The 21,463-nt window shown below is 40.7% G+C and overlaps 3 protein-coding genes across 9 annotated transcripts; all 3 read left to right on the top strand.

The window, feature by feature from the left end:
- Positions 1-225: 225 nt before the first annotated feature.
- LOC119554266 (F-box only protein 25) lies at positions 226-10,041 on the top strand. Of its 5 annotated transcripts, none has more exons than XM_037865111.1 (5): positions 226-496; positions 1,331-1,607; positions 7,686-7,975; positions 8,037-8,218; positions 8,282-10,041. In XM_037865111.1, the coding sequence occupies exons 2-5, from the start codon at positions 1,501-1,503 to the stop codon at positions 8,756-8,758; spliced, it is 1,056 nt and encodes a 351-aa protein (XP_037721039.1). In that variant the 5' UTR covers positions 226-496; positions 1,331-1,500; the 3' UTR covers positions 8,759-10,041. The 5 variants fall into 5 exon arrangements, with proteins under 5 accessions (XP_037721039.1, XP_037721038.1, XP_037721041.1 ...); XM_037865110.1 differs by having other exon boundaries at positions 226-484; XM_037865113.1 differs by having other exon boundaries at positions 226-419.
- Positions 10,042-10,202: 161 nt separating this feature from the next.
- On the top strand, positions 10,203-12,434 carry LOC119553975 (dynein intermediate chain 3, ciliary). 2 transcript variants are annotated; one of them, XM_037864682.1, is made up of 5 exons: positions 10,203-11,334; positions 11,386-11,564; positions 11,705-11,942; positions 12,006-12,229; positions 12,308-12,434. In XM_037864682.1, exons 1-5 carry the CDS (start codon positions 10,264-10,266, stop codon positions 12,324-12,326), a joined length of 1,731 nt encoding a protein of 576 aa, XP_037720610.1. In that variant the 5' UTR covers positions 10,203-10,263; the 3' UTR covers positions 12,327-12,434. The 2 variants fall into 2 exon arrangements, with proteins under 2 accessions (XP_037720610.1, XP_037720609.1); XM_037864681.1 differs by having other exon boundaries at positions 12,006-12,225; positions 12,308-12,415.
- Positions 12,435-17,920: 5,486 nt separating this feature from the next.
- Positions 17,921-21,224, top strand: LOC119554765 (2-(3-amino-3-carboxypropyl)histidine synthase subunit 1). Of its 2 annotated transcripts, none has more exons than XM_037865801.1 (3): positions 17,921-18,022; positions 19,461-20,229; positions 20,291-21,224. In XM_037865801.1, exons 2-3 carry the CDS (start codon positions 19,465-19,467, stop codon positions 20,888-20,890), a joined length of 1,365 nt encoding a protein of 454 aa, XP_037721729.1. In that variant the 5' UTR covers positions 17,921-18,022; positions 19,461-19,464; the 3' UTR covers positions 20,891-21,224. The 2 variants fall into 2 exon arrangements, with proteins under 2 accessions (XP_037721729.1, XP_037721731.1); XM_037865803.1 differs by lacking the exon at positions 17,921-18,022 and adding an exon at positions 18,466-18,577.
- Positions 21,225-21,463: the final 239 nt, after the last annotated feature.

Genomic DNA, 21,463 nt, shown 5'->3' on the forward strand with positions numbered 1-21,463 from the left:
GATTGTTTTGAGCCTTAAGAAATAAGAAATGATTGTTTTATCAGACATTTTAAAACAAATGATTAGTTATTTCACAATTAATAATTCAGTTTTATTTTTGTAACCATTATGATCACAATTCCCAGATCTGGCAGCACTGGACCCCGTGGAACTGCAGATGGCAGCCTCAGCGGACCGTGGTATTTTTTGGCGCCCCCTCCTACGGCCCCTCTAAATCGAGATGCGCGTTTGCGTCCGTTACAACGAGTGCTTAGTTTAGTTTTCCTCGATTTGGGGCCCCCGTGAAATTGGCAGTTCACTTTCGTTGGTGGCTCGAGTTCGACGTGACCTGCGAAAGTGAAAATCGTTTTTCCAGGCAGAGTGCGACATTACTTGCCTGCAAGTCAGCCACAGCAATTCCTCGGTAATTGCGTTGCAAAGTGCGTAATTAGAGCTTGGAAACTGCGTTTTCCGCATTTCCAGAACGTGCTCCATTTTCAGTCGAGTACGTAGATCCGTGAGTTTTGTGATTCCTGGGCTCAGGGTGGCAACGAAAGCCACACAACGTTGACTTTGAAATGCGGAAATGAAAGTACAAATTCGGTTGCGTGTTTGGAAAACGGCTCTGAAAATTTTACGGCCAATAACAACAAAGGCAAAACAAACGCGTAATTGCAGAAATCAGCTGTGTACCTACGGACGAAGCAGAGCCCCAGAAAGAGAGGGGCCACAACACTTTAGGGCCCCCGCGCACCCCAACGCGCCCCCTCCGCCAACGACCATGGAAACCCAACAGCTGGTCGTGGAGCGCTCTCTCTCGCTCTCTCTCTCTCTGGGCTCTCCTCTTGTTTTTGCCTTATATAGACTAACTTTTGTTTTTGTTTTGGTTTTTATTAAACGCTTGATATTAATTCTTGGGGGTTCACTATGGGGTATATTTTAAATGGGTTCTCAGTATTTCGTGAATAATATAAACGTTTAAAGTATTTATTTTAATTCTTACCAATTTTCATTTTTAAACAATTGGGGATCAACAGCCATTTCCCTTTCGAAAATATTTAAAAGTAGACTATGTGTTTAAGTAAATCGAAACATTTTTAAATTTGAATGTTATTTTGAACATGGATTTAAAACATTAGTTATTTTGATGCGATATTTTCAGTTATAATCTTATAAAGTTTGTTATAATGAAAACTGTAACAAAAATGTACCCATAGCTTGAACATTTCCTTGAATTCCTCTTAAAACTCCGCTTTATACATTTCGTTTAAATTCCCAGCAAGTCAAGCACATTTTGTGTTGTTACGTGGCACGTAAAAAATGCAATTAATTATGAAATTCCCTCTTGCAGCTAAATCAAACGCGATTCGTCAACCACCGTCCGCTTAAACAGTAAAAAGTAAACAAACAATACAAATCTACAATCTCACGCGAAAACAATAAAGCGATCGTTCAGAAATTAGTGCAACGAGACAAAGGCAGCTCATTCAGATTCCGAATCCGAATCCAGACTCGTAAGACATGGCGTTCATTTCGAAAGATTTTCGGTCTCCGGGCGAAACTTGGATCAAAACCGAGGGCGGCTGGGAGCGTTCCAAGGTGCTCGAGTGCGGCGGAAAGCGGAAGCGGTAAGTCTACGCATTTTCTAATCTAATAATAATAATAATAATAATCTAACACTAATATTTTAGAATTATCTATTACTTGATGTAGAAAAGTATAGGTTCACATGTTAGGTAAACAGCGAACAATACTTATATGATTTGGTAGAAACTGCAGTTTCGTTCATCGCACCTTATATGGGCTTCTGTTAGTTATCTTTCAATCATCCAATCCAAAAACTACGTAGTTTTATTGCAAGTGCGATAAGATAGTTTTTACGAGATATATTTTTGCTAAACAAATGATTGATGTCAAAAGAGTGTTTTTAAATTAGGCAGTGAAAGGTATTTGGAAACGTATATGAGTGAGCTTTGAACTGAATTGCATTTGTTGTGGCATTTGATTAGTCATAGATTCAAGTCACGTTTCTATTAGGAAAAATAAGTCTAGGCTCTATAAGTCAGGCACACTTCCTATCATAATTGATCACTATATTTCAGCTTCGAATTGTTTTGTTTACGTTGTCATAATACCAAAATTATACAACGTTGTACATGCAAAACCTATTTGCAGAAATCTGATCAGTAAAGATAAAGATTTGCGTATAACCAACTCGCCCTCGACACCATTTTATTGCCATGTTTATTGTTCTAGAGTATTGGTCTATTTATTTATTGGTGTGTACTAAATCAACTTTCTAATGGTTAAACCTTTAAACTATCATTGGCAATCGAATCGTCGCATTGTTCAGCATTTTCGCTGCCGAAATCATTCAGTTTAATAGACTTGTTTTTGGATCCAATGCCCAGTGGTGCCATTGAAGTTGGCCAAAGCAAACTGGCGAATAATTGTTGTGGCTCAGACAATGGAACCCACTTCCCTTCGTTGGCCAAATCGATGATTTCTCAAATTTAAGCCGGAGGCAGCAAAACATCGTCAAAGGTTTGACAATACATATATGTTTAAGTTATATGCCCCTGAAGAGGTACGCTTAAAGTTCCTCAAATCACAGTGGAATATCTTGATTTATTCAAAGTGTCGTGTGGGGCTAGTGATTGCACTGGTCTGGCCCAATTGAAAAGCCACATTCGATCCGGAGAGTCACTCTTAATGGCTGTGAAAGCACCAGAAGTTCCACCGATATCCGTATCTAGAGTGGTGCCATGGGTAGTTGGGTTGGCCGGGTTGTATCTCCGCCATCTGATCGATTGCTCATTTGATTGATTGCCATTGTTCGCTCCGATGCAACTAGAAATTACAAGTGGAACAAAAAGTTGTACGAACATTAAGACAATAGACGATGAGAGTGAAAACGGGGCAAGCAAAACACGATGGGTTTTTATACTTCTTATTAGTCTAACTTTAAGATTGCAGTTCATATTACGAATTCATACATTTTTAAAGAAAAATTAGTCAAATGGGTTTACAAGGTTTTTATAAATAAAATATTTATTATGATTTTCAATCATGTCCATCCTCTTTTATTTTCATTGTCATAATCATCATATTGAATTTTAAATTTGACATGGTGATGGATTTCCAATATGCATGTATTTATTGAAAATACCTTTTTGATGGCTGACATATAATAAATCGATTCGAAGGGAGTTGGGAGGTCGAAAGTGGGCGGTGCGGAACCTTGAGCTTTTGGCCGCGTTGCAAGCTCTCTCAACATCCCGTACTTTGGCCTAAACTTGACCGAGTTACACGCCTACGGTTAGTAAATGCCCGGTTACATATATTCCTTCCTTTGGGGTTTCGAAGTTTCCAAGGCTGATATTTCCCGTCTGGCCGCCACTCAAAATTGTTCCATCGGATCTTATTATGCATTTGGGTGCTCACCTTTGCTGCATTTCTAATTTTGGATTTCTTTCAAGTTTCTGGGGACTTTATTTTCGATACAACAGCGGTCGAAATAATAGAATAGAAAATACAAACTACATATTTTCAACAGAACATTTACCCTCATCTATGTATATGTATGTAAACCAAAATAGTAATAATTATTTTGATCTAATTACCCTACCTATGCTTAAAATCAAGTCATTCAGTGTTTTAATATCGTAAAGGGAATAGGCTTTTGTTTGTTTCCTTGGTCCTATTACTCCGACTTCAACTGTATATTCACGTCTAGATCACGAGTGGCTTTATTTCCGCATTTTTCCCATTTACGACTACTCGAAAGGCCAAAAATAACCGCCCCCTCCATGGGTTTGTTGCGTTCTTTATGACTTGTCAAAAGAGCACTTCAAGTTCTCTCCATTTTTCCCTGACATCTTCCGCGTGTGCGTTTCTTCGGTAGTTTTAACGATGCTCTGTCTTATGTAACTCCATGGATTATCTTAAAATAACGCACGGATTTCGAGAGGTCAAAAGCAATTGAAGTTGTGTTGCCTTCTAATCAGCACACCAAGGTTTTGATTGTGACACTTTTCGATTGCGTAGCTAATTTCAAAATTTCAATTTGAGTTCCAAACTCAATGTTTTCGTAATGGGGGAAGTGGAGCATACGTAAATGTCTGACTTACTTGAATGTATTTGCCACGAAAACCATAAATTGTATTACAATATAGTTTTCACAACTATTATAATGCGTTTTTACCAGGCATTTCGCCGAACTTGCGTGTGCATTTCGTAACCGTAACCGTGTTAAGCACTCATTTTGAGCATTACCCAACTTTCTTTCTGGTCAATTAAAAATTCAAATGGTCGTCGCCCGGCAGTGAACCCATTAGATAATGCCTGAAAATAATAATTAGAAATGCCAGATTGCATGGAAAAGCGAATCCAGAGTGCACACGCGGACGTGCCGGCGACTTGGACTCCAAGTCGCAGTCGGATTCGGAATTGGACCCACTTTCACTCCACTCTTCGCTGCACATCTGCGGACCAGCGATCGCCCGCTCGCTTTTTGATCGATTTTCCTTCCCGTCTTTCTCTTCGTTTTCCCACTCTATCAAGATGCATGGGGTCGCGGAAAATCGCTATACGTATTGGAGCACATATAGAAAAAGCACTCGGGTGCACACAGTTGCTTAAAAATGATTAATGGATCGAAATTTGCGCAGAGATATTGGTATTTTGCGGAAAGTTCGGTTGATATTTTTATATTTACTAGATGGAAGACTAATAATATGAAAGTGGATTTGAGGAACATAAACTTGAAATACTTGTGAGCTATTATATTAATTTCTTTCTTTAGAGATTTTTGGCTTGAGTCTTAAACTTTAAATTATTATAGATAATTATATATTATATTATAATCGAAAATCCAGAAACGGTTTCTTTCATTCTAGCACTACATATTTAATTTACTTGGAAAGTTTTATTTAGTGATCGTATGTAGACATTCAAAACATTTAATTATCTTAATTATGTGTGTTTCCTTTCCTCCATAAATTCCGAACAATCCTCATGCCCACATGCCCAATTATATCTTTGGCAACCGAAGTTTTTCATGCCCAATGAGAGTCCCAAACACATGGGATTTTCTCCAATTTCTGTTTCTAAAATTAGAAGAATTCGAAGCGCTCTCTGGCTCCTTCACTGGTCCTCAACTCCATTTCCAATTATTTATGTCGAAAAAGGTCACCGGCGTAAAAATAGAAAAGTGATTTTCCGCTGCAGCTCGTAGTTTTCCCGCTGCGCCTGCCACTCAAAAGGGCCCCGCACTCCGAGTCATTTGTTTAATTCGCTTGGAGAAAGGTAAACGAACGCTTGATGGTGACGTCGTTGAGTGATTTATATGATTCACGTGGTCGTCGGCCGTGGATTTGGTCTGCTGGCTGGATGATGGCTGTGGGCAGGGCCGGAGTTTTCCATTTCCACCGGAGGAGGCGGAGGGTCCCAGGGAGCAAGAGCCGCAGCCCGAGCAGGCGCAACAATTTCATTGTTCGCCAGCTATTTTTACACAGATCCGCAGATAATTGCACATTTATCTAAAACACAGCCAGCGACAACATCACGAATTTCGAGCAAGAAAACGGAAAGCAAAAAAATAATCAAAACACAATAATTGGCGATGAAAAATACAATAATAAAGTGTTGGCTGGGATGGTCTGATTTCTTTGTTTACATTATCTACTGTGAGTAATGCGCTTCGATTCAGTTGTTTTGGAGTTATCTTTCTGAATGGTAATAAAAGTCTATCAATGCACAATAAATTAAACACTTGTAAGGCAGCAATGGGCATTAATAAATCATTTAAGGTGGTAGATATAATTTACTCTTAACTGAAACTTTACACAGCATCTTCCTTTCCTCTAAAGTTTTCGTTTTACTCTTCTTAAAATGTAATTTAAATTGGATTAAACTCGCTTCAACATAAACCCAACATCCCCTAATGTCACTCAAATGAAATGCGAAAATACAATGCCAGAACTGAAAAAGAAAACCATAACAATAACAGATCACAGCAGCAACACATGGGTGTACAATGCACATGAGCATTCCTGCATTACGTATACGAGATGGTGGCCAATAAAAGCGGTGACCTACTTAGGACCAGGCCAACCCAACGTATCCTCGGCTCTCGACACTCGACTCTCGACTCGCTCAGCTGGGGGCGAGGAGCTTTTGTGCGATTTTCTTTTTCAGTTTTCAGTCTTGTTTTCCACATCCCCGTGCCACTTTCGTCCTGTCTTTGATTGTTGCCCTCCTCGGAGCATCTTCTCCAGCTCCTGTTGGGTCCGTGAGTGGATTACCACTGATTACGGACCTAATTCTGGGTCGAAATTAAGTTTACCCCGCTTTCGAGAAGGCCAGCCAGGCACTTGCACAGCATAAATACCTGAAAGACCACGCCAACAGCCAAATCGATGCGCCTTGACCATTTGCGGTTGAGGATTCGACGAGGACACTTCCTGGCCTTGGATGCCGCAAAATTGTTTTTGATTTACCCCAGAACTGGGTCAAACTGTGCTCGTCTCTTGAGACGGCACTCTGTCTAATTGAAGTTTTCCCCCATAATTGCCTGGTAATTACATTTTCTTGGCTCGGGGTTTTTCACAACTTTCAAACGCTGCAAATGTCGATATTCAAGGTCGTTAATGGCTCATAGTTTATCTAAATGCCAATTTAAGTTCATTCCGACTAGGAGACTGGCACTTAAATATACCTAATCTACAATCCTTTTATATCATATTTCTTTATTTTCATATACTTATGTTGAAAAGGAGGGAAAACAAGTTTTAAAAAAAATAAAATTAGGAGAAATAAATGTTCTTCTCTTAAATTGATGAAATATTTTAGTAGTTTTAATAAAGCAATAAAATGTTCCCATTTTTATAAAGCTTATACATAAAATACCCCTCTGCTAAACGCTTCCATTTCCTCTAACCCCCCATCAGACACTTAATTTTGTTCAAAATTGAATTGCAAATGTGTACAATTTCACAAATTACGCGACCCACCGCTTGTAATTGCATTAAACACGGCTAAAAACTTGACACTCGGCTGGGTTTCCTCTCCGAATTGCTTAATTTAATAACCGGACAGGGCCGTAGATCAGATGGTGGGAAAATGGCCAGCTTCCGCCTCTTGAAAAGCGGCTCACGAGCGTTTAACACTTGTAAGCCGCCAAATCCAAATGGCAGTTGCAATTGCCGTCCAAGAGTTGGCATAACACTCAACTGGCCAAGCGGGTTAATCCCCCAAGTGGCGGGGAGTGCTATGGACCACAGAGTTGGATCGAATAACTTCCGAAATGTTGCATTGACAATGGATTATCTGGCCTTACACAGCGGGAAAGTCTACTTGTGTTTAAAAAAAAATATAATGCTGTTAGAGGAATAGTTGTTTTTTGAAATATTTATGGGCTAGTTCCATATTAAAGTTATATTTGCCTATATAACATACTTAACTTCAAGCACCTAGATCCCATCCATAGAATTATCTATCACTAGTAGACTTTTCCAATTGGATGTGATTAGGAGCCCCAACTAACCTTAGTAAATAACTATACAATTAAACAAATTTAATGATAAGACATTTTAGAGGTGATATTTTAGTAAATTTATCTGTGCGTTGATTCTTAGTTTATATATATAGAAGATTTTGAATGACTTTGGATATCTAATTTAGATGATATGGTTTTCCCTTTGCAGGCACCACTCGGAGGGAAGCAGCAGCTACCAGGACAGCGACAGTTCGGAGGAGGACGCGGTGATGCCACCGCATTACCACATCACCATCCGGTGTACCCGAGAGATAGCCGGGTTCAATGGGCTCAGCGAGGCTGTGAAGCGGCTGGATTTCAGGCGATCGGTGCGGGACCGCAAGAGGTTCCACTACATCTGCGCCTTCCTGCTGCTCGTCTCCAACAAGGGCATCGCCAGTCTGCCCGGCAGTGCCCAGCGCCAGCTCCTCCAAATGGTCGAGGAGGTGGCCTCACATGGTAAGTGATCCGTGTCTTATCCTCCACTATCCTCGCTTATCAATACTTTCTTTTGCCACAGTAAACGACAGCCAGCAGCACCCGAATGTGCTGCGCGGCCTGGCCCTGAAGCTGGAGCACATCGTCAGCCAGGAGAACCAGAAGTGCTGGGGCAAGCCGTTGGGCAGCACCTACCTGTGGAAGGAGCACATGGCAACCATCAAGCGCATCCAGCGCGTCGCCAGCCAGATCGAAATCCGAGAGGTGAGCTAGGCTCCCAAATCCCACTAGATCAAACTCACCATCTCCATCACCATTTTATTCCAGCCCGATCCGGAGGCCAAGCCAAAGCTGCACGAGCTGCCCGAGGAGTGTGTGCGGGAGATCATCCTGTGCATCGCCGACCACAGGGACCTGGAGTCGGCCGCCGAAGCCTGGGAGACCATGGCCAAGCTGGTCTCGGAGCAGCGCATCTGGCGCGAGCTGACCCGCTTCCACTTCAATCAGCGACAGATCCACACCATCCTCGACCTGGACAAGTTCAAGCAGATGGGCGAGATCAAGGACTGGAAGCAGATCTACCACCAGCTGCGCCGCACCTACGGCGTGAACGACGACTACCAGTTCGCCGAGGTGCTGGCCCTGTGCCGCTCCTGCTGCTGCCTCTTCTGGCCGTCGGATGGCCATCCGTGCATCGTGGACCAGAGTCCGGACTACAAGCAGCGCCTGGAGGAGGCCGGCGGACAGCTAGCCCTGGCCCAGCCAGTGCCCCCGGCCCAGTTTCTCAAGTACTTCTCGTTGTAAGCCGGAGGATCGGACCAAGGGAGAGAGATAGAGATAGATCGAAAGTATTTTTACGGAGGCGTGGCTGGTGACCCAGTGGATTGGTTGTTTGGCTGCGAATGAGAGTCTTTATGCGTGTGTTAAAGTTTTACCCTTGGAGAGAAGATGATTGGATGGTCGAGGAGTGGATCAGAAAAAGCAAAGTGATAAAGAAATCCCTAATGTATAACTACATATATGTATGTACGTGCGTAAATCGCCAGGATCGTTTCGATTGGTTTGCAGTTTGTCCAGGTTCTAGTTCAGCGCGGCTTCAGTTCAGTTCTTTGCCAACTCGTTGTATCATCACATCTGCGGTTGAACCACGATCTGTGCAGGACCGAGGATTACTATTAGTTGTGTAGACATATTTATCGACTCGCGTGTCAGTTGCCAGGGTCCAATTTTGGGTCGCTAATCCTCGAGGTCGGAGTGGTTATAGACTTTTTAGGACACGCAAACGAACTGCCACATAACGAGAATAAGCGATTATTTTTTGTCAAACTGATTATTGCAAGATGTGAATCGAGAAACTATTTTTAAAGCACCAGTATATATAATTACCGATTTGTTAATTTTAAGACAAACGAGAAACACACTTTTATGCATGACTTTTGATCGATCTATTGTAGGGGTTAAGTGTAGTTTCTTTATGTACATCAGCTGCTTTTGGTGCTAAATCTTGTTATAAGTTCCAATCAAATGAAATCAAATCAAACCAACTCTAGTTACCCCGTCCCCAGTGAGATCCGATTCGTTCCCTAGTTCCGAGTAGAAGAGGCGTAGAGTGGAGGAAACCATGTGATGTTGCAGGAAGCAAAGCTAGAAACGAATACACCTACCTAACGATAACAAATCTTCAAGCGATTTGCCGCCAACAATGCTATATACAAATACTAGAGATCGTCGCCAGTATAAGAGTAGTTTTATGGAGTGCAGACAACAGAATAATCCTAACCCTAAGACAGATCGGAAGCCAAGTATTTTCCAAAACGAAACCAAGCACTCTTTATTGGCCCCATGAAACAGAACCGAAATATAGATAATGTTAATGTGTATAGAGATACCCGTTAGTAGAAACCCCGATCCAGGCCCCATGATTTCCCTGTAAAATACCAGTTCGATATCACATTAATTTTACTACAACTATTACTATTGTAAGTACGAAAGTTTTAGCATTCTCAATCATTTGTTTGCAAACATTTCTACGCGAAATAAATTTCTCATTTTATGTTTAAAATAAACTTGCCAATATCTGTGGATCACTTGGATTGTTGTTTGATGGGGAGTTAGTTATAAAACATTTTAAAAGAGGCGCCACGTGTAAGATGTCTATTTAGCGGGAAGGCCGTCGATTGCGATAAAAGTATTGACCAAACAGTCAGTTGCCATGGACAAAATCAATCAGCTATAGGACAAACAATTTTCCTTACATTGACTGTCGAACCAAGAAGAGCAGTTACATTTTTGTCTAAGTTCCTGTAAAAATGGAATTTATTTTCAAGAAGGAGCGACGCTCCTTTGGAGCCCGCGTCACCTTCGAGGACAAGGACGAGGTGGTGTTCAGCGAGAACTCCAACCCGGAGCTGGTCAAGAACTACATCCTGCAGAACCCCGTGGATCGGGTGACGCAATACGCCGGCCAGACCTCACTGAGTGTGGCCAACACGGAGAGGGCCACCTACAAGAGCACGGGGATCACCCACAATGAGGGGGGCTGGCCGAAGGACATCAACATGCACGATCCGGAGCAGACAGTGCGGTACAAGCGGAAAATCGAGAAGGACGAGAACTATATCACACAGGTGATGAATCTCACCAAGCCCATGGAGCACTACATCCACCAGAACAACGCGGTGAACATCTATGAGAACTATTTCGAGAACCTCGACCCCGCTCCTCTGCCCGAACCCTGTAAGTCGCGCACGGTCAATGTCTACCGGGACCCCAATCCCATCAAGGTGCCGGTGAAGCATCTGTCCTGGTCCCCGGATGGCGGCATCAAGATGGCCGTGAGTCACTGCGACATGCGCTTCCAGGGCGACAAGTCCAACCAGAAGTGCAACTCGTACATCTGGGAGGTGGAGAACCCCAACGAGCCCTTCCTCACCCTGGAGCCGAAGGTGCCGTGCGTGTGCCTGGAGTACAACCAGAAGGATCCAACAAGCCTCGTGAGTGGCATGTACAATGGTCAGGTGGCCGCCTGGGACACGCGACATGGCAAGCACCCGGTCATGATCAGCGAACGAGAAGTGTGCCATCGGGATCCGGTCAACTCGGTGCTGTGGAACAACTCGAAGAGCGGCACGGAGTTCTTCTCCGGTGGCTCCGATGGCCAGGTGCTGTGGTGGGACACCCGAAAGCTCACCGAACCGCTGGACCGCCTGCTCATGGATCCGGTGAAGAGTGACGACCAGGATCTGTCGCGATCCTACGGCATATCGGTGCTGGAGTACGAGACCACCATACCCACTAGATTCATGGCGGGAACCGAGATGGGCATGCTCTTCTCCTGCAATCGGAAGGGCAAGACGCCCACGGAAAAAATTCAGATACGGGTAAGGGTTTCTCCCTTTTAATTTTCTCTAAAAGATGTTCCCTTTCTACAGATGATGTGCCACCTGGGCCCGGTGTATGCCATTACGCGGAACCCAGCCTTCGTAAAGAACTTCCTCACCGTGGGCGATTGGTGTGCCCGGATCTGGTCGGAGGATTGTAGGGAGAGCTCCATTATCTGGACCAAAAGCAGCAGCTCTATGCTAACTGACGGCGCTTGGAGCTATACCAAGTGAGTCTAGAAATCTTAAAAATGTTAAAATAATATTATTTATTCATTTTTTTGAGTTATCTAAAGTTACTTATACTTTATTATACATACAAGACCTTCGGTAATCTTATAAAATGTATAAATTATACTATTTGTTCCAGGGTTTCGCAGTTCTTTATCACCCGTATGGATGGGGTTCTGGACACCTGGGATCTTCTGCAGCAACAGAACGAGCCGGTCCTCACGGTCAAGGTGTGCGACGAACCCCTTTATTGTGTCAGGACCAACGAGAACGGCAAGTTTGTGAGCTGTGGCAGCCAGTTAGGTGCCACCTTCCTCATCGAGGTGTCCGACAACATGGTGATGTCGGCCAAGAACGACAAACCTCTGCTTACTGCTGTAAGATTGGCATTTAAAACGATAACAATCGTAATTTTACTCAAATATACATATTTTCGGCAGATGTTCGAGCGAGAGAACCGTCGCGAAAAGATCCTGGAGGCCAAGTCACGGGAGAGCAAGCTGAAGGTCAAGGCCAACCATGGTCAGGACCAGGGAGACACAATGATGATCAACGGAAAGGTCAATATGGCTCCGTTCGAAGGAGCTTTCGAGCAGGCAGCCTCGGAATATTTTGCAGCCGTGGAACAGGAACGCCAAAGGCGACTGCCAGGCGGAAAGCGTAGGTGAACGAAGGCGGTTTTTATTTGTAACTATAATATTTGGAATTTCCATTAATTCAATTATGATTTTCTTAATTACAGAGGATGCGGAGGAGGTTGATGTGTCCGAGGCAGAGAGCTCAAAATTGTAAAACTCCCATTAAACTATACAATTTTCTTGTTAAATGTAATAAAAGGACGTAGTAAATAATATATACGTATAAAAGGCTAAAACAAGAACAAGCTCTATAGTCGATGGCCTCGACTATTAGATACCCGTTACTCAGCTAAAGAGAGTGCGAGAGGGATGGAGATATGCTTGCTCGAGGCTAGCGCTACCTAGCGCCATCTAGCCTACAACACCAGCTATCCCATAGCTCGCCTGGCGGCTTGGTGGCATTTTAGTAAAACAGCTGATATGCTACATGAGGTGTGACATCTAGATTGAATTTGCAAAATATTGATTTTTTTTGGTTATAACTTTTTAATGAATGGTCCGACTTCAATAACTTTTGGCATGTAGGCATGATAATAAGAACAAACACTCATATAAATGTTTACAAAATATTAAAAAATGTGTTCGCTAGACAGATTTTAGTGTAATAGTCGTTTGTGGGCGTTAAAGTGGGCGTGGCACCCTGCGCTGCGCATGAGGCCCAAGAATGCATACCAAATCCCAACATTCTAGCTTTTATAGTTTCCGAGATCTCAGCATTCATACGGACGGATAGATAGACGGACTGACGGACATACGGACAAGGCTAGATCGATTCGGCAAGTGATAAAGAATGTACATATATACTTTACGGGGTCGGAAACGCTTCCTTCTACCTGTTACATACTTTTCGACAAATCTAGTAAACCATTTTACTCTACGAAAAAAGGGTATAATTATTCTAATTGATATTGGTGTTATTGAAAATACAGTTTATAAAGATTAACAGATTAATTAATCATATATTAATACCATAATTTTCGATAGTTTCGTTCTTATTTTATGGGGTTGTATATAGAAAATTCCTATCTTAATATGCCATGTGAATAAATTTTCAAAATATTTTAATCTTACTTTTGTGTTGTATGATTTTTTATTAAATAATATTTTTAAAAATAATTATCAAAAAGCATTTATAAAAGTTGGTAATAGTTTAAAGTAGAATCTGGGATAACTACATAGGTTATATTAGGTTTTTAAATCGTTATAATTTATCCCCGATCCGACTTGTATCTGAAGTGCTATTATTTTATTTATTTATTGTAAATTGTTGCCAAAGTTTAAAACTTAAGGTACAGGGAGGAATCGGCCATAGTTGCTGCTATTATTTTGAACGCAGCTGTTTGCTCAACATACATACATATACACTGGTCGGCATAAGTATCTTGACGAAACAACAGTTAAATAAACTCATAAATTGAAATTACTTCTTGTAAACTTTGGCATCAATGGATAGGTAATTTAAATGCCGTTTGAATGATACAATACTTTTCTTAACCCATTCAGTACCTATTGAAAAGGACGAATTCGTGTGAAAATCTACTATTTAAACTTTATTCATCGTCTTGAAAACTTAAATCAAATTTTTGATGAAAAAAGTAATAATAGTAACTGCAAAAAGAATTTTTCAAAAATCATTATGCTTATATTTTTTATGATTTTATGAAGGTGAAAAGGAAGGAAAAAATTTGTATGAAAAAATGAAAAATATGGCTCAAATGCATGTTTCTAAACATTTTCAAAAAATCATAAAAAAAAATAAGCAAACTGATTTTTGAAAATTTTTTTTTTTTGTAGTTACTATTATTTTTTTTTGGAGAAACTTTTTGACTCAATAAATTTAAGTTTTCAAGACGAGGAAAAAAGTTTAAAACGTAGATTTTTACACAAATTCGACCTTTTCAATAAGTACTGAATGGGTTAAGAAATGTATTGTATCATTCAAACGGCATTTAATTACCTTTCCATTGATGCCAAAGTTTACAAGAAGATCAAGTTATGAGTATATTTTACTTTTTTTTTCGTCAAAATACTTATGCCGACCAGTGTATACATATTTGGGGTTAAAAATATATCAAGAATGCGTGACGAGTCAGTTTGAACTTGGGATTGAAAGAGTACACTTCTAAAGTTTAGTTCTGATTTGAAACTTTGATATTAATAGTACTTTGATAAAATAAGGTTTAATTTGCAAAAAAAGTAAAAGTGACACGATTTTAAGCAAGTTTTCGGATTCCCTTAATTCTCTCTGTGAGTCAAACTTTATTCCACCATTTCTTAGTAAATATGATTAGAATTATCGTTTCCCAAAGCATCTAATGTGTGCGAGCGAGATGCATGATTATCCGTGATTATCCCTTTATAAAACATTTAACAACTGGCAAAAAAATATATAACCTAATACTAACTCAATTTGATATTTCTGTTTAAGTGAAACGAATGCTCACCGATATCTAAAGAAATGGACGAGTATGGTAAATTTATTCTCAACTCCGATTGCCTCGTCGAGATAATGAAACACATCATTCAGGAATGCGAGTTGAATAATGACGAAGATATTTCAAAGTACGATAATTTAGTCAATTTCGTACTGGCGGATGGCTTTTTGTTGGAAGTTCTGAAGGATTATTTTAAACATATTTACAAAATTCTCGACTTTTCCCTAAAGTGCAGAATTGTAGTTATTTTAGTGAAGCTGCGACTCAATGACCTATCAAATAAGGGCTTATTCTGGAAATCCCTCCTGCAAGCTATCAAAAATTCAGAAAACAATCTACTTTTTGATGTTGGATTGTCCTTTCTTCTCAATGAAAACGAGTGTGACCACGTTCAAGTAACACTTAAAATTGAAGGTACGTTTTGAAAATACTATTTGCCTTGTAACTTACGCGAAGTTTGCATCCAACCACTTGGTAATGTATAAAATAATTTTTAACTTTTTTTAAAGGAACCTCAGAGGGACTTGAACATAAGGAAATTATCAATATCAGTATAGCCGAAAAGGTTTCTGCTGAAGCGTTAGTTGACATCTGCATGTCGACTCCCATGATGAAAAAGTTGACTATTGAAAGCCCAGCAATTATTGGAGAATTTTCTAATATAATTCCACATTGCAATAATCTTGAGGTGCTACGAATTCTCATGGGCCCCGAAAGCAGTGTCGATCAATACGCACCGTTTGCAAAACTGCCCAATTTACAAAAAGTATTTATTTTAGGAAAAAAACCAACAGCTCCATGGATATTTTTTAATGGTTCAAAAAAATGGACTAGGCCTGAAAGTCTGAAGCCTTTAACGATGAGGATAGGAGGTTCTTTTACGAATTCAAGTCGGTCGATTCAGTTCACAAATTTTGATTCAATTGAACATTTGTACATTTACGATAACGATGATTCGACCATATCTGTTTTTGCGCTATACAATTTAAGCGAAATATCAGATCATTGCAATTCAAAAGAGGAATCTCTCAAAACGTTTACCTTAAGGGAAAATGTCGGTATTTCATTTAACAAGAGTGATGGAGAACTTAACTTTTTATTACCTCAAGAAAAATCGGACTTGAGCCAATTTGAAATAATGTGGGAGTTACCTAATATAAGCCACTTGGTTATAAGTAATCGAGGCATGAGAAAAGAGAACGCGATGACTAGACACAATCCAATATGTCTCGGAAATCTATTTTGTCCAAATGCTTCATCGGCTCTGAGATCGTTTATATTAAGCGATTATAAACTAGACAAATTTGGAGCCAAAGAACTTGCGAATATAAAAACTATACGATATCTGTCGTGTGCTTTAACCGATTGGGAGTCGATCGAATTCATAACTCAACTCAATAACCTCCAGCACTTGGTGATCGAAGTTCCGCAATGGTGCGATACTGCTGCAACCGGAATTTTGAGTCTGATGACCAGCAGCCAAGTAAAATGTGTCGTATCCTGCAGTGCATTTCGTTTTAGTTACACAAAGAAGGGACAAATTCTAGAGGTTCACATATCTGCTGGCTGTACGGCCGATATGTTAGCTCCCCTCGCCAAACTAAATCGCATTACAACTTTGTTGATCACAGAAGACCCGAAATCAAGTTCCAAATATGCCCTGAATGCACTTTTCGAAGCCTTCGTCTCCAAAAACGTGAGTCGTATCGAAAAATTGGATATTTCCAAATTAAAAATAACTAAATTTGAAGATATTCATAACGTTACAAAGATCCAAACCATTGAAGAACTGAAATGTTCTTTCTTAAATTCAACTGGCATTGAAAACTTGGCCGAACTTAATAGTCTCGTGGACTTAAAAATAATAAAAATCAGTCTAAAACAAAGCTTGTCCGTACTTTTCAAAAATTTAGCTGAAAGGAATCAAATACAGTGTCTACAAATCACTCAAAATCAGCTTTTACCTGAAGAATTTGTTACGGTTTCCCAAATAAGATCACTGAGGAGACTGGAATGTGGTTTTTCTAACTTGGAAGATAGACAAGCCTTGTCAAATCTAGCTAACTCTCGTATTGAAGAATTAAAGGTTTTTTCTACAAGAAACCTTATAAAGTTATTATCAGCATTTGCATTGCTTAGTACATCAATTACGCAACTGGAAATTGAAAACCATACCCTTCACAGATCAGAATTAGCTGAAATTTCACAAATGAATGGACTAAAAATACTATCTGCCTCATTTTTTGATACAAAGGCAGCTGCAGAATTTAAAGATTATTCGCAAATTGAAAGGTTTATACATGGAGCACCTTTAGAATTCCCGCTGCTAGCTTCTCTTCAAAAATTGGATGTGCAAGTCCGGATTGGCTCCAAAGAATGTGCCTACCTGGCTCAACTTGAATCGTTGGAATCATTAAAATGCTCATTGTACAATGATACGGGACTCGAAGTCCTGGCTAATGTAAAGAACCTGAAAGAACTTATTATTGAAGAAGCAGAGGGTTCACTTTGTGAACTTTATCGGGCTTTTGCTCTAAAATATGACCCAGGTCTACAGAAACTCCAAGCAAGAATTACATGTTCTGATGAGATTGGTGAAATATCGAAAATTAAATCCTTGTTAAAACTAAGTATCAAAACGAAAACGGGATTTAAAAATTTACAAATAGCAGAGCTAGTTAAACTAACAGAACTTGAATCATTAAATATAATTGATTCAAATTTAGGCTCAGAATTGGATAACCAGAGCGCGCTAATGATTTTTCATTCTTGTAAAAAGCTTGATTTTGTTTCGTTTACATTTAATAACATAGCTCTTGAAAAATTAGTATGCGAAGCTTATAGCATTCTGAAAACTGGAAGGGATTCAGTACATCAACCTCCATTACAACTTACTCTATCCAAAAATGTAGATCACCTGGAATTCTACGTAAGTAGGAAAACAAGATAACATGACGGAGATTAAAAATTATCATTTTCAGGCGGATTACATTGATGAAGCGTACTTACAGGTTTCCTATACATGTTCCAGCTTCAGTTTTTTATTATCAAACGAATCCTCTGAAAGTTTATATTCCGACAGTGAGATGCTCTTTGATTTATTGGAAATTTATTAACAACAGCTTTTAATGATTTTTTATAAAGTTGATTTAATTTAAAAAGAAAAATAAAAACGGCACTTTTTTAAAAAACCGCTTAAAGGAATGCGGCTTGTTTTTCAACACTTTCAAGTTCCAGTGTTGGGTACAACTGGTTCCTTCCCACGATCCAGTTCCAACCTCACGAACCAATTGGACCAGTCAGCTGTTGCCATTCGACATTCACACGCGGGATTGAGAAGAAATTAGTTAAACCCCAGTAAAAGACGACAAAAATTCTGGAATTGTAAGTAAAATATAAAAAAGATATACAAGAAAGCAGATGAAAGTTTAAATAATACGCTGTGCTAGAGATAATAATAACCAAAGCAACAATTTGGCATCAGCTGTGCGAGTAAACGTGCCAGAGTTACACTTTGCTACAAACTGCAGGGTTAAGGGCAAAGCATTATCTGTGCCAGTGATATAATAATTAATACATGTGGAATCCAAGAATCTAGAGTGAAAGTCCAGGTTAACTACTTAAGTCTACAGTAATTTCTACCTTTTCAAGACTGGGCAATTGTAATAGCGGGGTCAGGTGGCAAAAGTAACCCGTTCCGTGTTGCATGGTGTGCGGCCTACGTGACTCAGAAACAGTTATCAATGGCGCAACACATACGGAAAGTTCAGTGACCAATTTCTGTGCAGCAGCCAAATGCGAAACGCAACCCTTGAAATTCAGACAGCTTCTAACGTCCAACTGATAAAGGTATCGAACGATCCGAGTCCGCACAGTTGGTGTACTACATTAAATAGTGTATTAATAGTACTATTTTCTTTTGCTAAGCACCTACCACGGGTAAGACAAAAGGCCATTCAGTGAACTCTATTTATTTGTGTTGAAAGTAAACAAACAGAGCAATTAATTCTAGTTCAAGATTAAAATAAAATTTAAAATGCCAATATTTAAAAATAATTTTTGGTTTGTGCCCATTAACATTTCTTTGGCTAAACTATCCCCACGACCTTTAATTAATAAATAATTTTAAAAATGTTTACTAATCCATTTACCGAATCAACCTTATCGACATGTGCTGCACTCACTGTTTACTATAAAGAACCCCAGTTTGTTGTGATTTATAATTGCCAATTGTTAATTCAGACCTTGGCGCCGCTCCGATTTGAAAGTGCCCGTTCAAAAGTGTTTCCCCAAGGCGGGGCCGTCCGTCCACTAAGTGATTCACCCACCTGGCGTGGGCTAATTATAAGAATTTGGGTTTGCTTTTCCGGTTTACTGCAGTACAAGGGGCCGGTCCTCCCATTCCATTCCATTCAGCAGTCACGTACGCCACTCGCATCATCCAAATTCATCCAATGCGCTGTCTCTTTGTTCATTGTTTATTTGCTGAACCCATCACCGCACAAACCAATTCGAATCTGAATCCATAATTTATACATAATAATCAAAACAATATTGACCTTAACGTGTCTTTTCAAAGTATTGATAGCACAATGCTAATGCGTATTAGTTTAATTCTTAAGCATTTTAATAAGGAGGTTCATGACCACATAATTTAATTTTAAGGTAATGCTCTAAAAAACCATTGGTTATAAAAATGATTTTTAATTTTGTTTTAATATCGAGAGAAAACATAACAAATCTTTTGATCAAAGTAACCTGGTTCTTAAAATTCTTTTCATCGAAAGAAAACTCATTTTCCGATTTGGCCCTATACTTTTAGCACCATGTTGGACGTGATCCAACCAACCAGCAACATCCCGACCAGCGATAGCACCGATGTGGTGGTGGTCCGGGCCAGGCCCAAGAAGGTGTTCAAGCCAAAGGCGCGAATCAATCGGATTCCCCAGGAACTGCTCGATGATCCACTGCTGCAGCAGGCCATCGACCGTCTGCCCTCGAACTACAACTTCGAGATGCACAAGACAATCTGGCGGATTCGGGAGATGAAGGCCAAACGAGTGGCGCTGCAACTGCCGGAGGGCCTACTGATGTACGCCATGGTCATCAGCGACATTGTAGAGCGATTCACCAGCGCAGATACTGTGATAATGGGCGATGTAACTTACGGAGCGTGCTGCGTGGACGACTATACGGCCAAGGCATTGGGCGCGGATCTACTGGTGCACTACGGCCACAGCTGCCTTATTCCCGTGGATCAGACGTGCGGCATTAAGGTGCTGTACATTTTCGTGGACATTAAAATCGATCCACTGCACTTCCTGGACTCTGTAAAGCTGAACTTCCGTCCGAATGTGGGCCAGATAGCTTTGGTCAGCACAATTCAGTTTGTGACCACGCTGCAGGCTGCATCTACGGAGCTGAAAGCAGCCGGTTATGATGTGATAGTGCCTCAGGCCAAGCCGCTAAGTCCCGGAGAGATTCTGGGTTGCACATCGCCCCAGCTGCCGGAGACGGCGAAGATGATCATTTACCTGGGAGACGGGCGCTTCCACCTGGAATCCGCCATGATTGCCAACCCGCTGCTGAAGGTATGCATTAAATACTGTAACTGTTAGAAATTTACTTTATATGATTAATTTTCCCTTTCAGGCCTACAAGTACGATCCATATGAGAAAAAGTTCACCATAGAGCAGTACGACCACGCTGCCATGCAGAATATTCGCCTGGACGCCGTACAGCGCTCTAAGAAAGCGCGCCGCATCGGCATCATACTGGGAACACTTGGAAGACAGGGCAGTTCGAGAGTTCATCGGTTTTTGGAGAAGCGACTGCACGCCAAGGGCATAGAGACCACCACCCTATTGCTGTCGGAGATATTTCCGCAGAAATTGGCTCTTTTCGCGGACATCGACGCCTTCGTGCAGATTGCTTGCCCGCGTCTCTCGATCGACTGGGGATCCGCCTTCACCCAGCCGCTGCTGAATCCTTACGAACTGTCCGTGGTCCTAGGCGACGTCGAGTGGACGCCACACAACTCGTCGCCACGCAATAATGCCTATCCGATGGACTTCTATGCCAGCGGCAGCCTGGGTCCCTGGACTCCCAACTTCAAGCCACCTGCGTTAGGAGAGTGCGAAAACAAACCCTCGGCTGATTGCTGCGGCCGCTGCACGCGGGCTGAACTGGAGAAGGACGATTCCGGCAAGGCGGCGGCTCTGGACGATCTGCTCGACTTCAAAAAGGGATAAAAGATCTGTCCGTCACCAGCCCACAGAGCCCTTTATCTCAAGCGATCAGCCAAGATCGTCTGCCCAAATATAATGCTTACATACTAATTTAGTTAGTACAAATTTGGTTTTTAAGTTATCACTTTAGGTCATTTTGTGTTCATCACACCTAGGTTCATAATTTTAATGTTCGCAGTATCGTGCTTTAGTTTAGTTAATAGCTATATTTTCAACTGAGATGCAATTGTTATAGTAACAGCAACGATGTACACATCTTTAACATTAAAATAATGTTTAAAACGGACACATTACTTTTTAAATATAGCAAGGCATTTTATATATATTTTATTAAAAACAATTCCATATTCCTTAGCAAAAGGGCGGGGGCATATCAAATTATGCGAAATGTAATAATAACCATTTCATTTTATAATTCTATTTTCCTGAGATCTCTTGGTTCTTAAAGCTAAAAGCTCTGTAAACCAAATACGGTTGGTCTTATGTATTGATTGAAACTTTAATCAAAATAATCCTGTTAAAGTATCGTGCAACTTTCCCAAGTCTTGTTTCAGTTTTTCTCTATATTAGGTGTTA

This window comes from Drosophila subpulchrella, chromosome 3L, assembly GCF_014743375.2.
Source record: "Drosophila subpulchrella strain 33 F10 #4 breed RU33 chromosome 3L, RU_Dsub_v1.1 Primary Assembly, whole genome shotgun sequence".
NCBI lineage: Eukaryota > Metazoa > Arthropoda > Insecta > Diptera > Drosophilidae > Drosophila > Drosophila subpulchrella.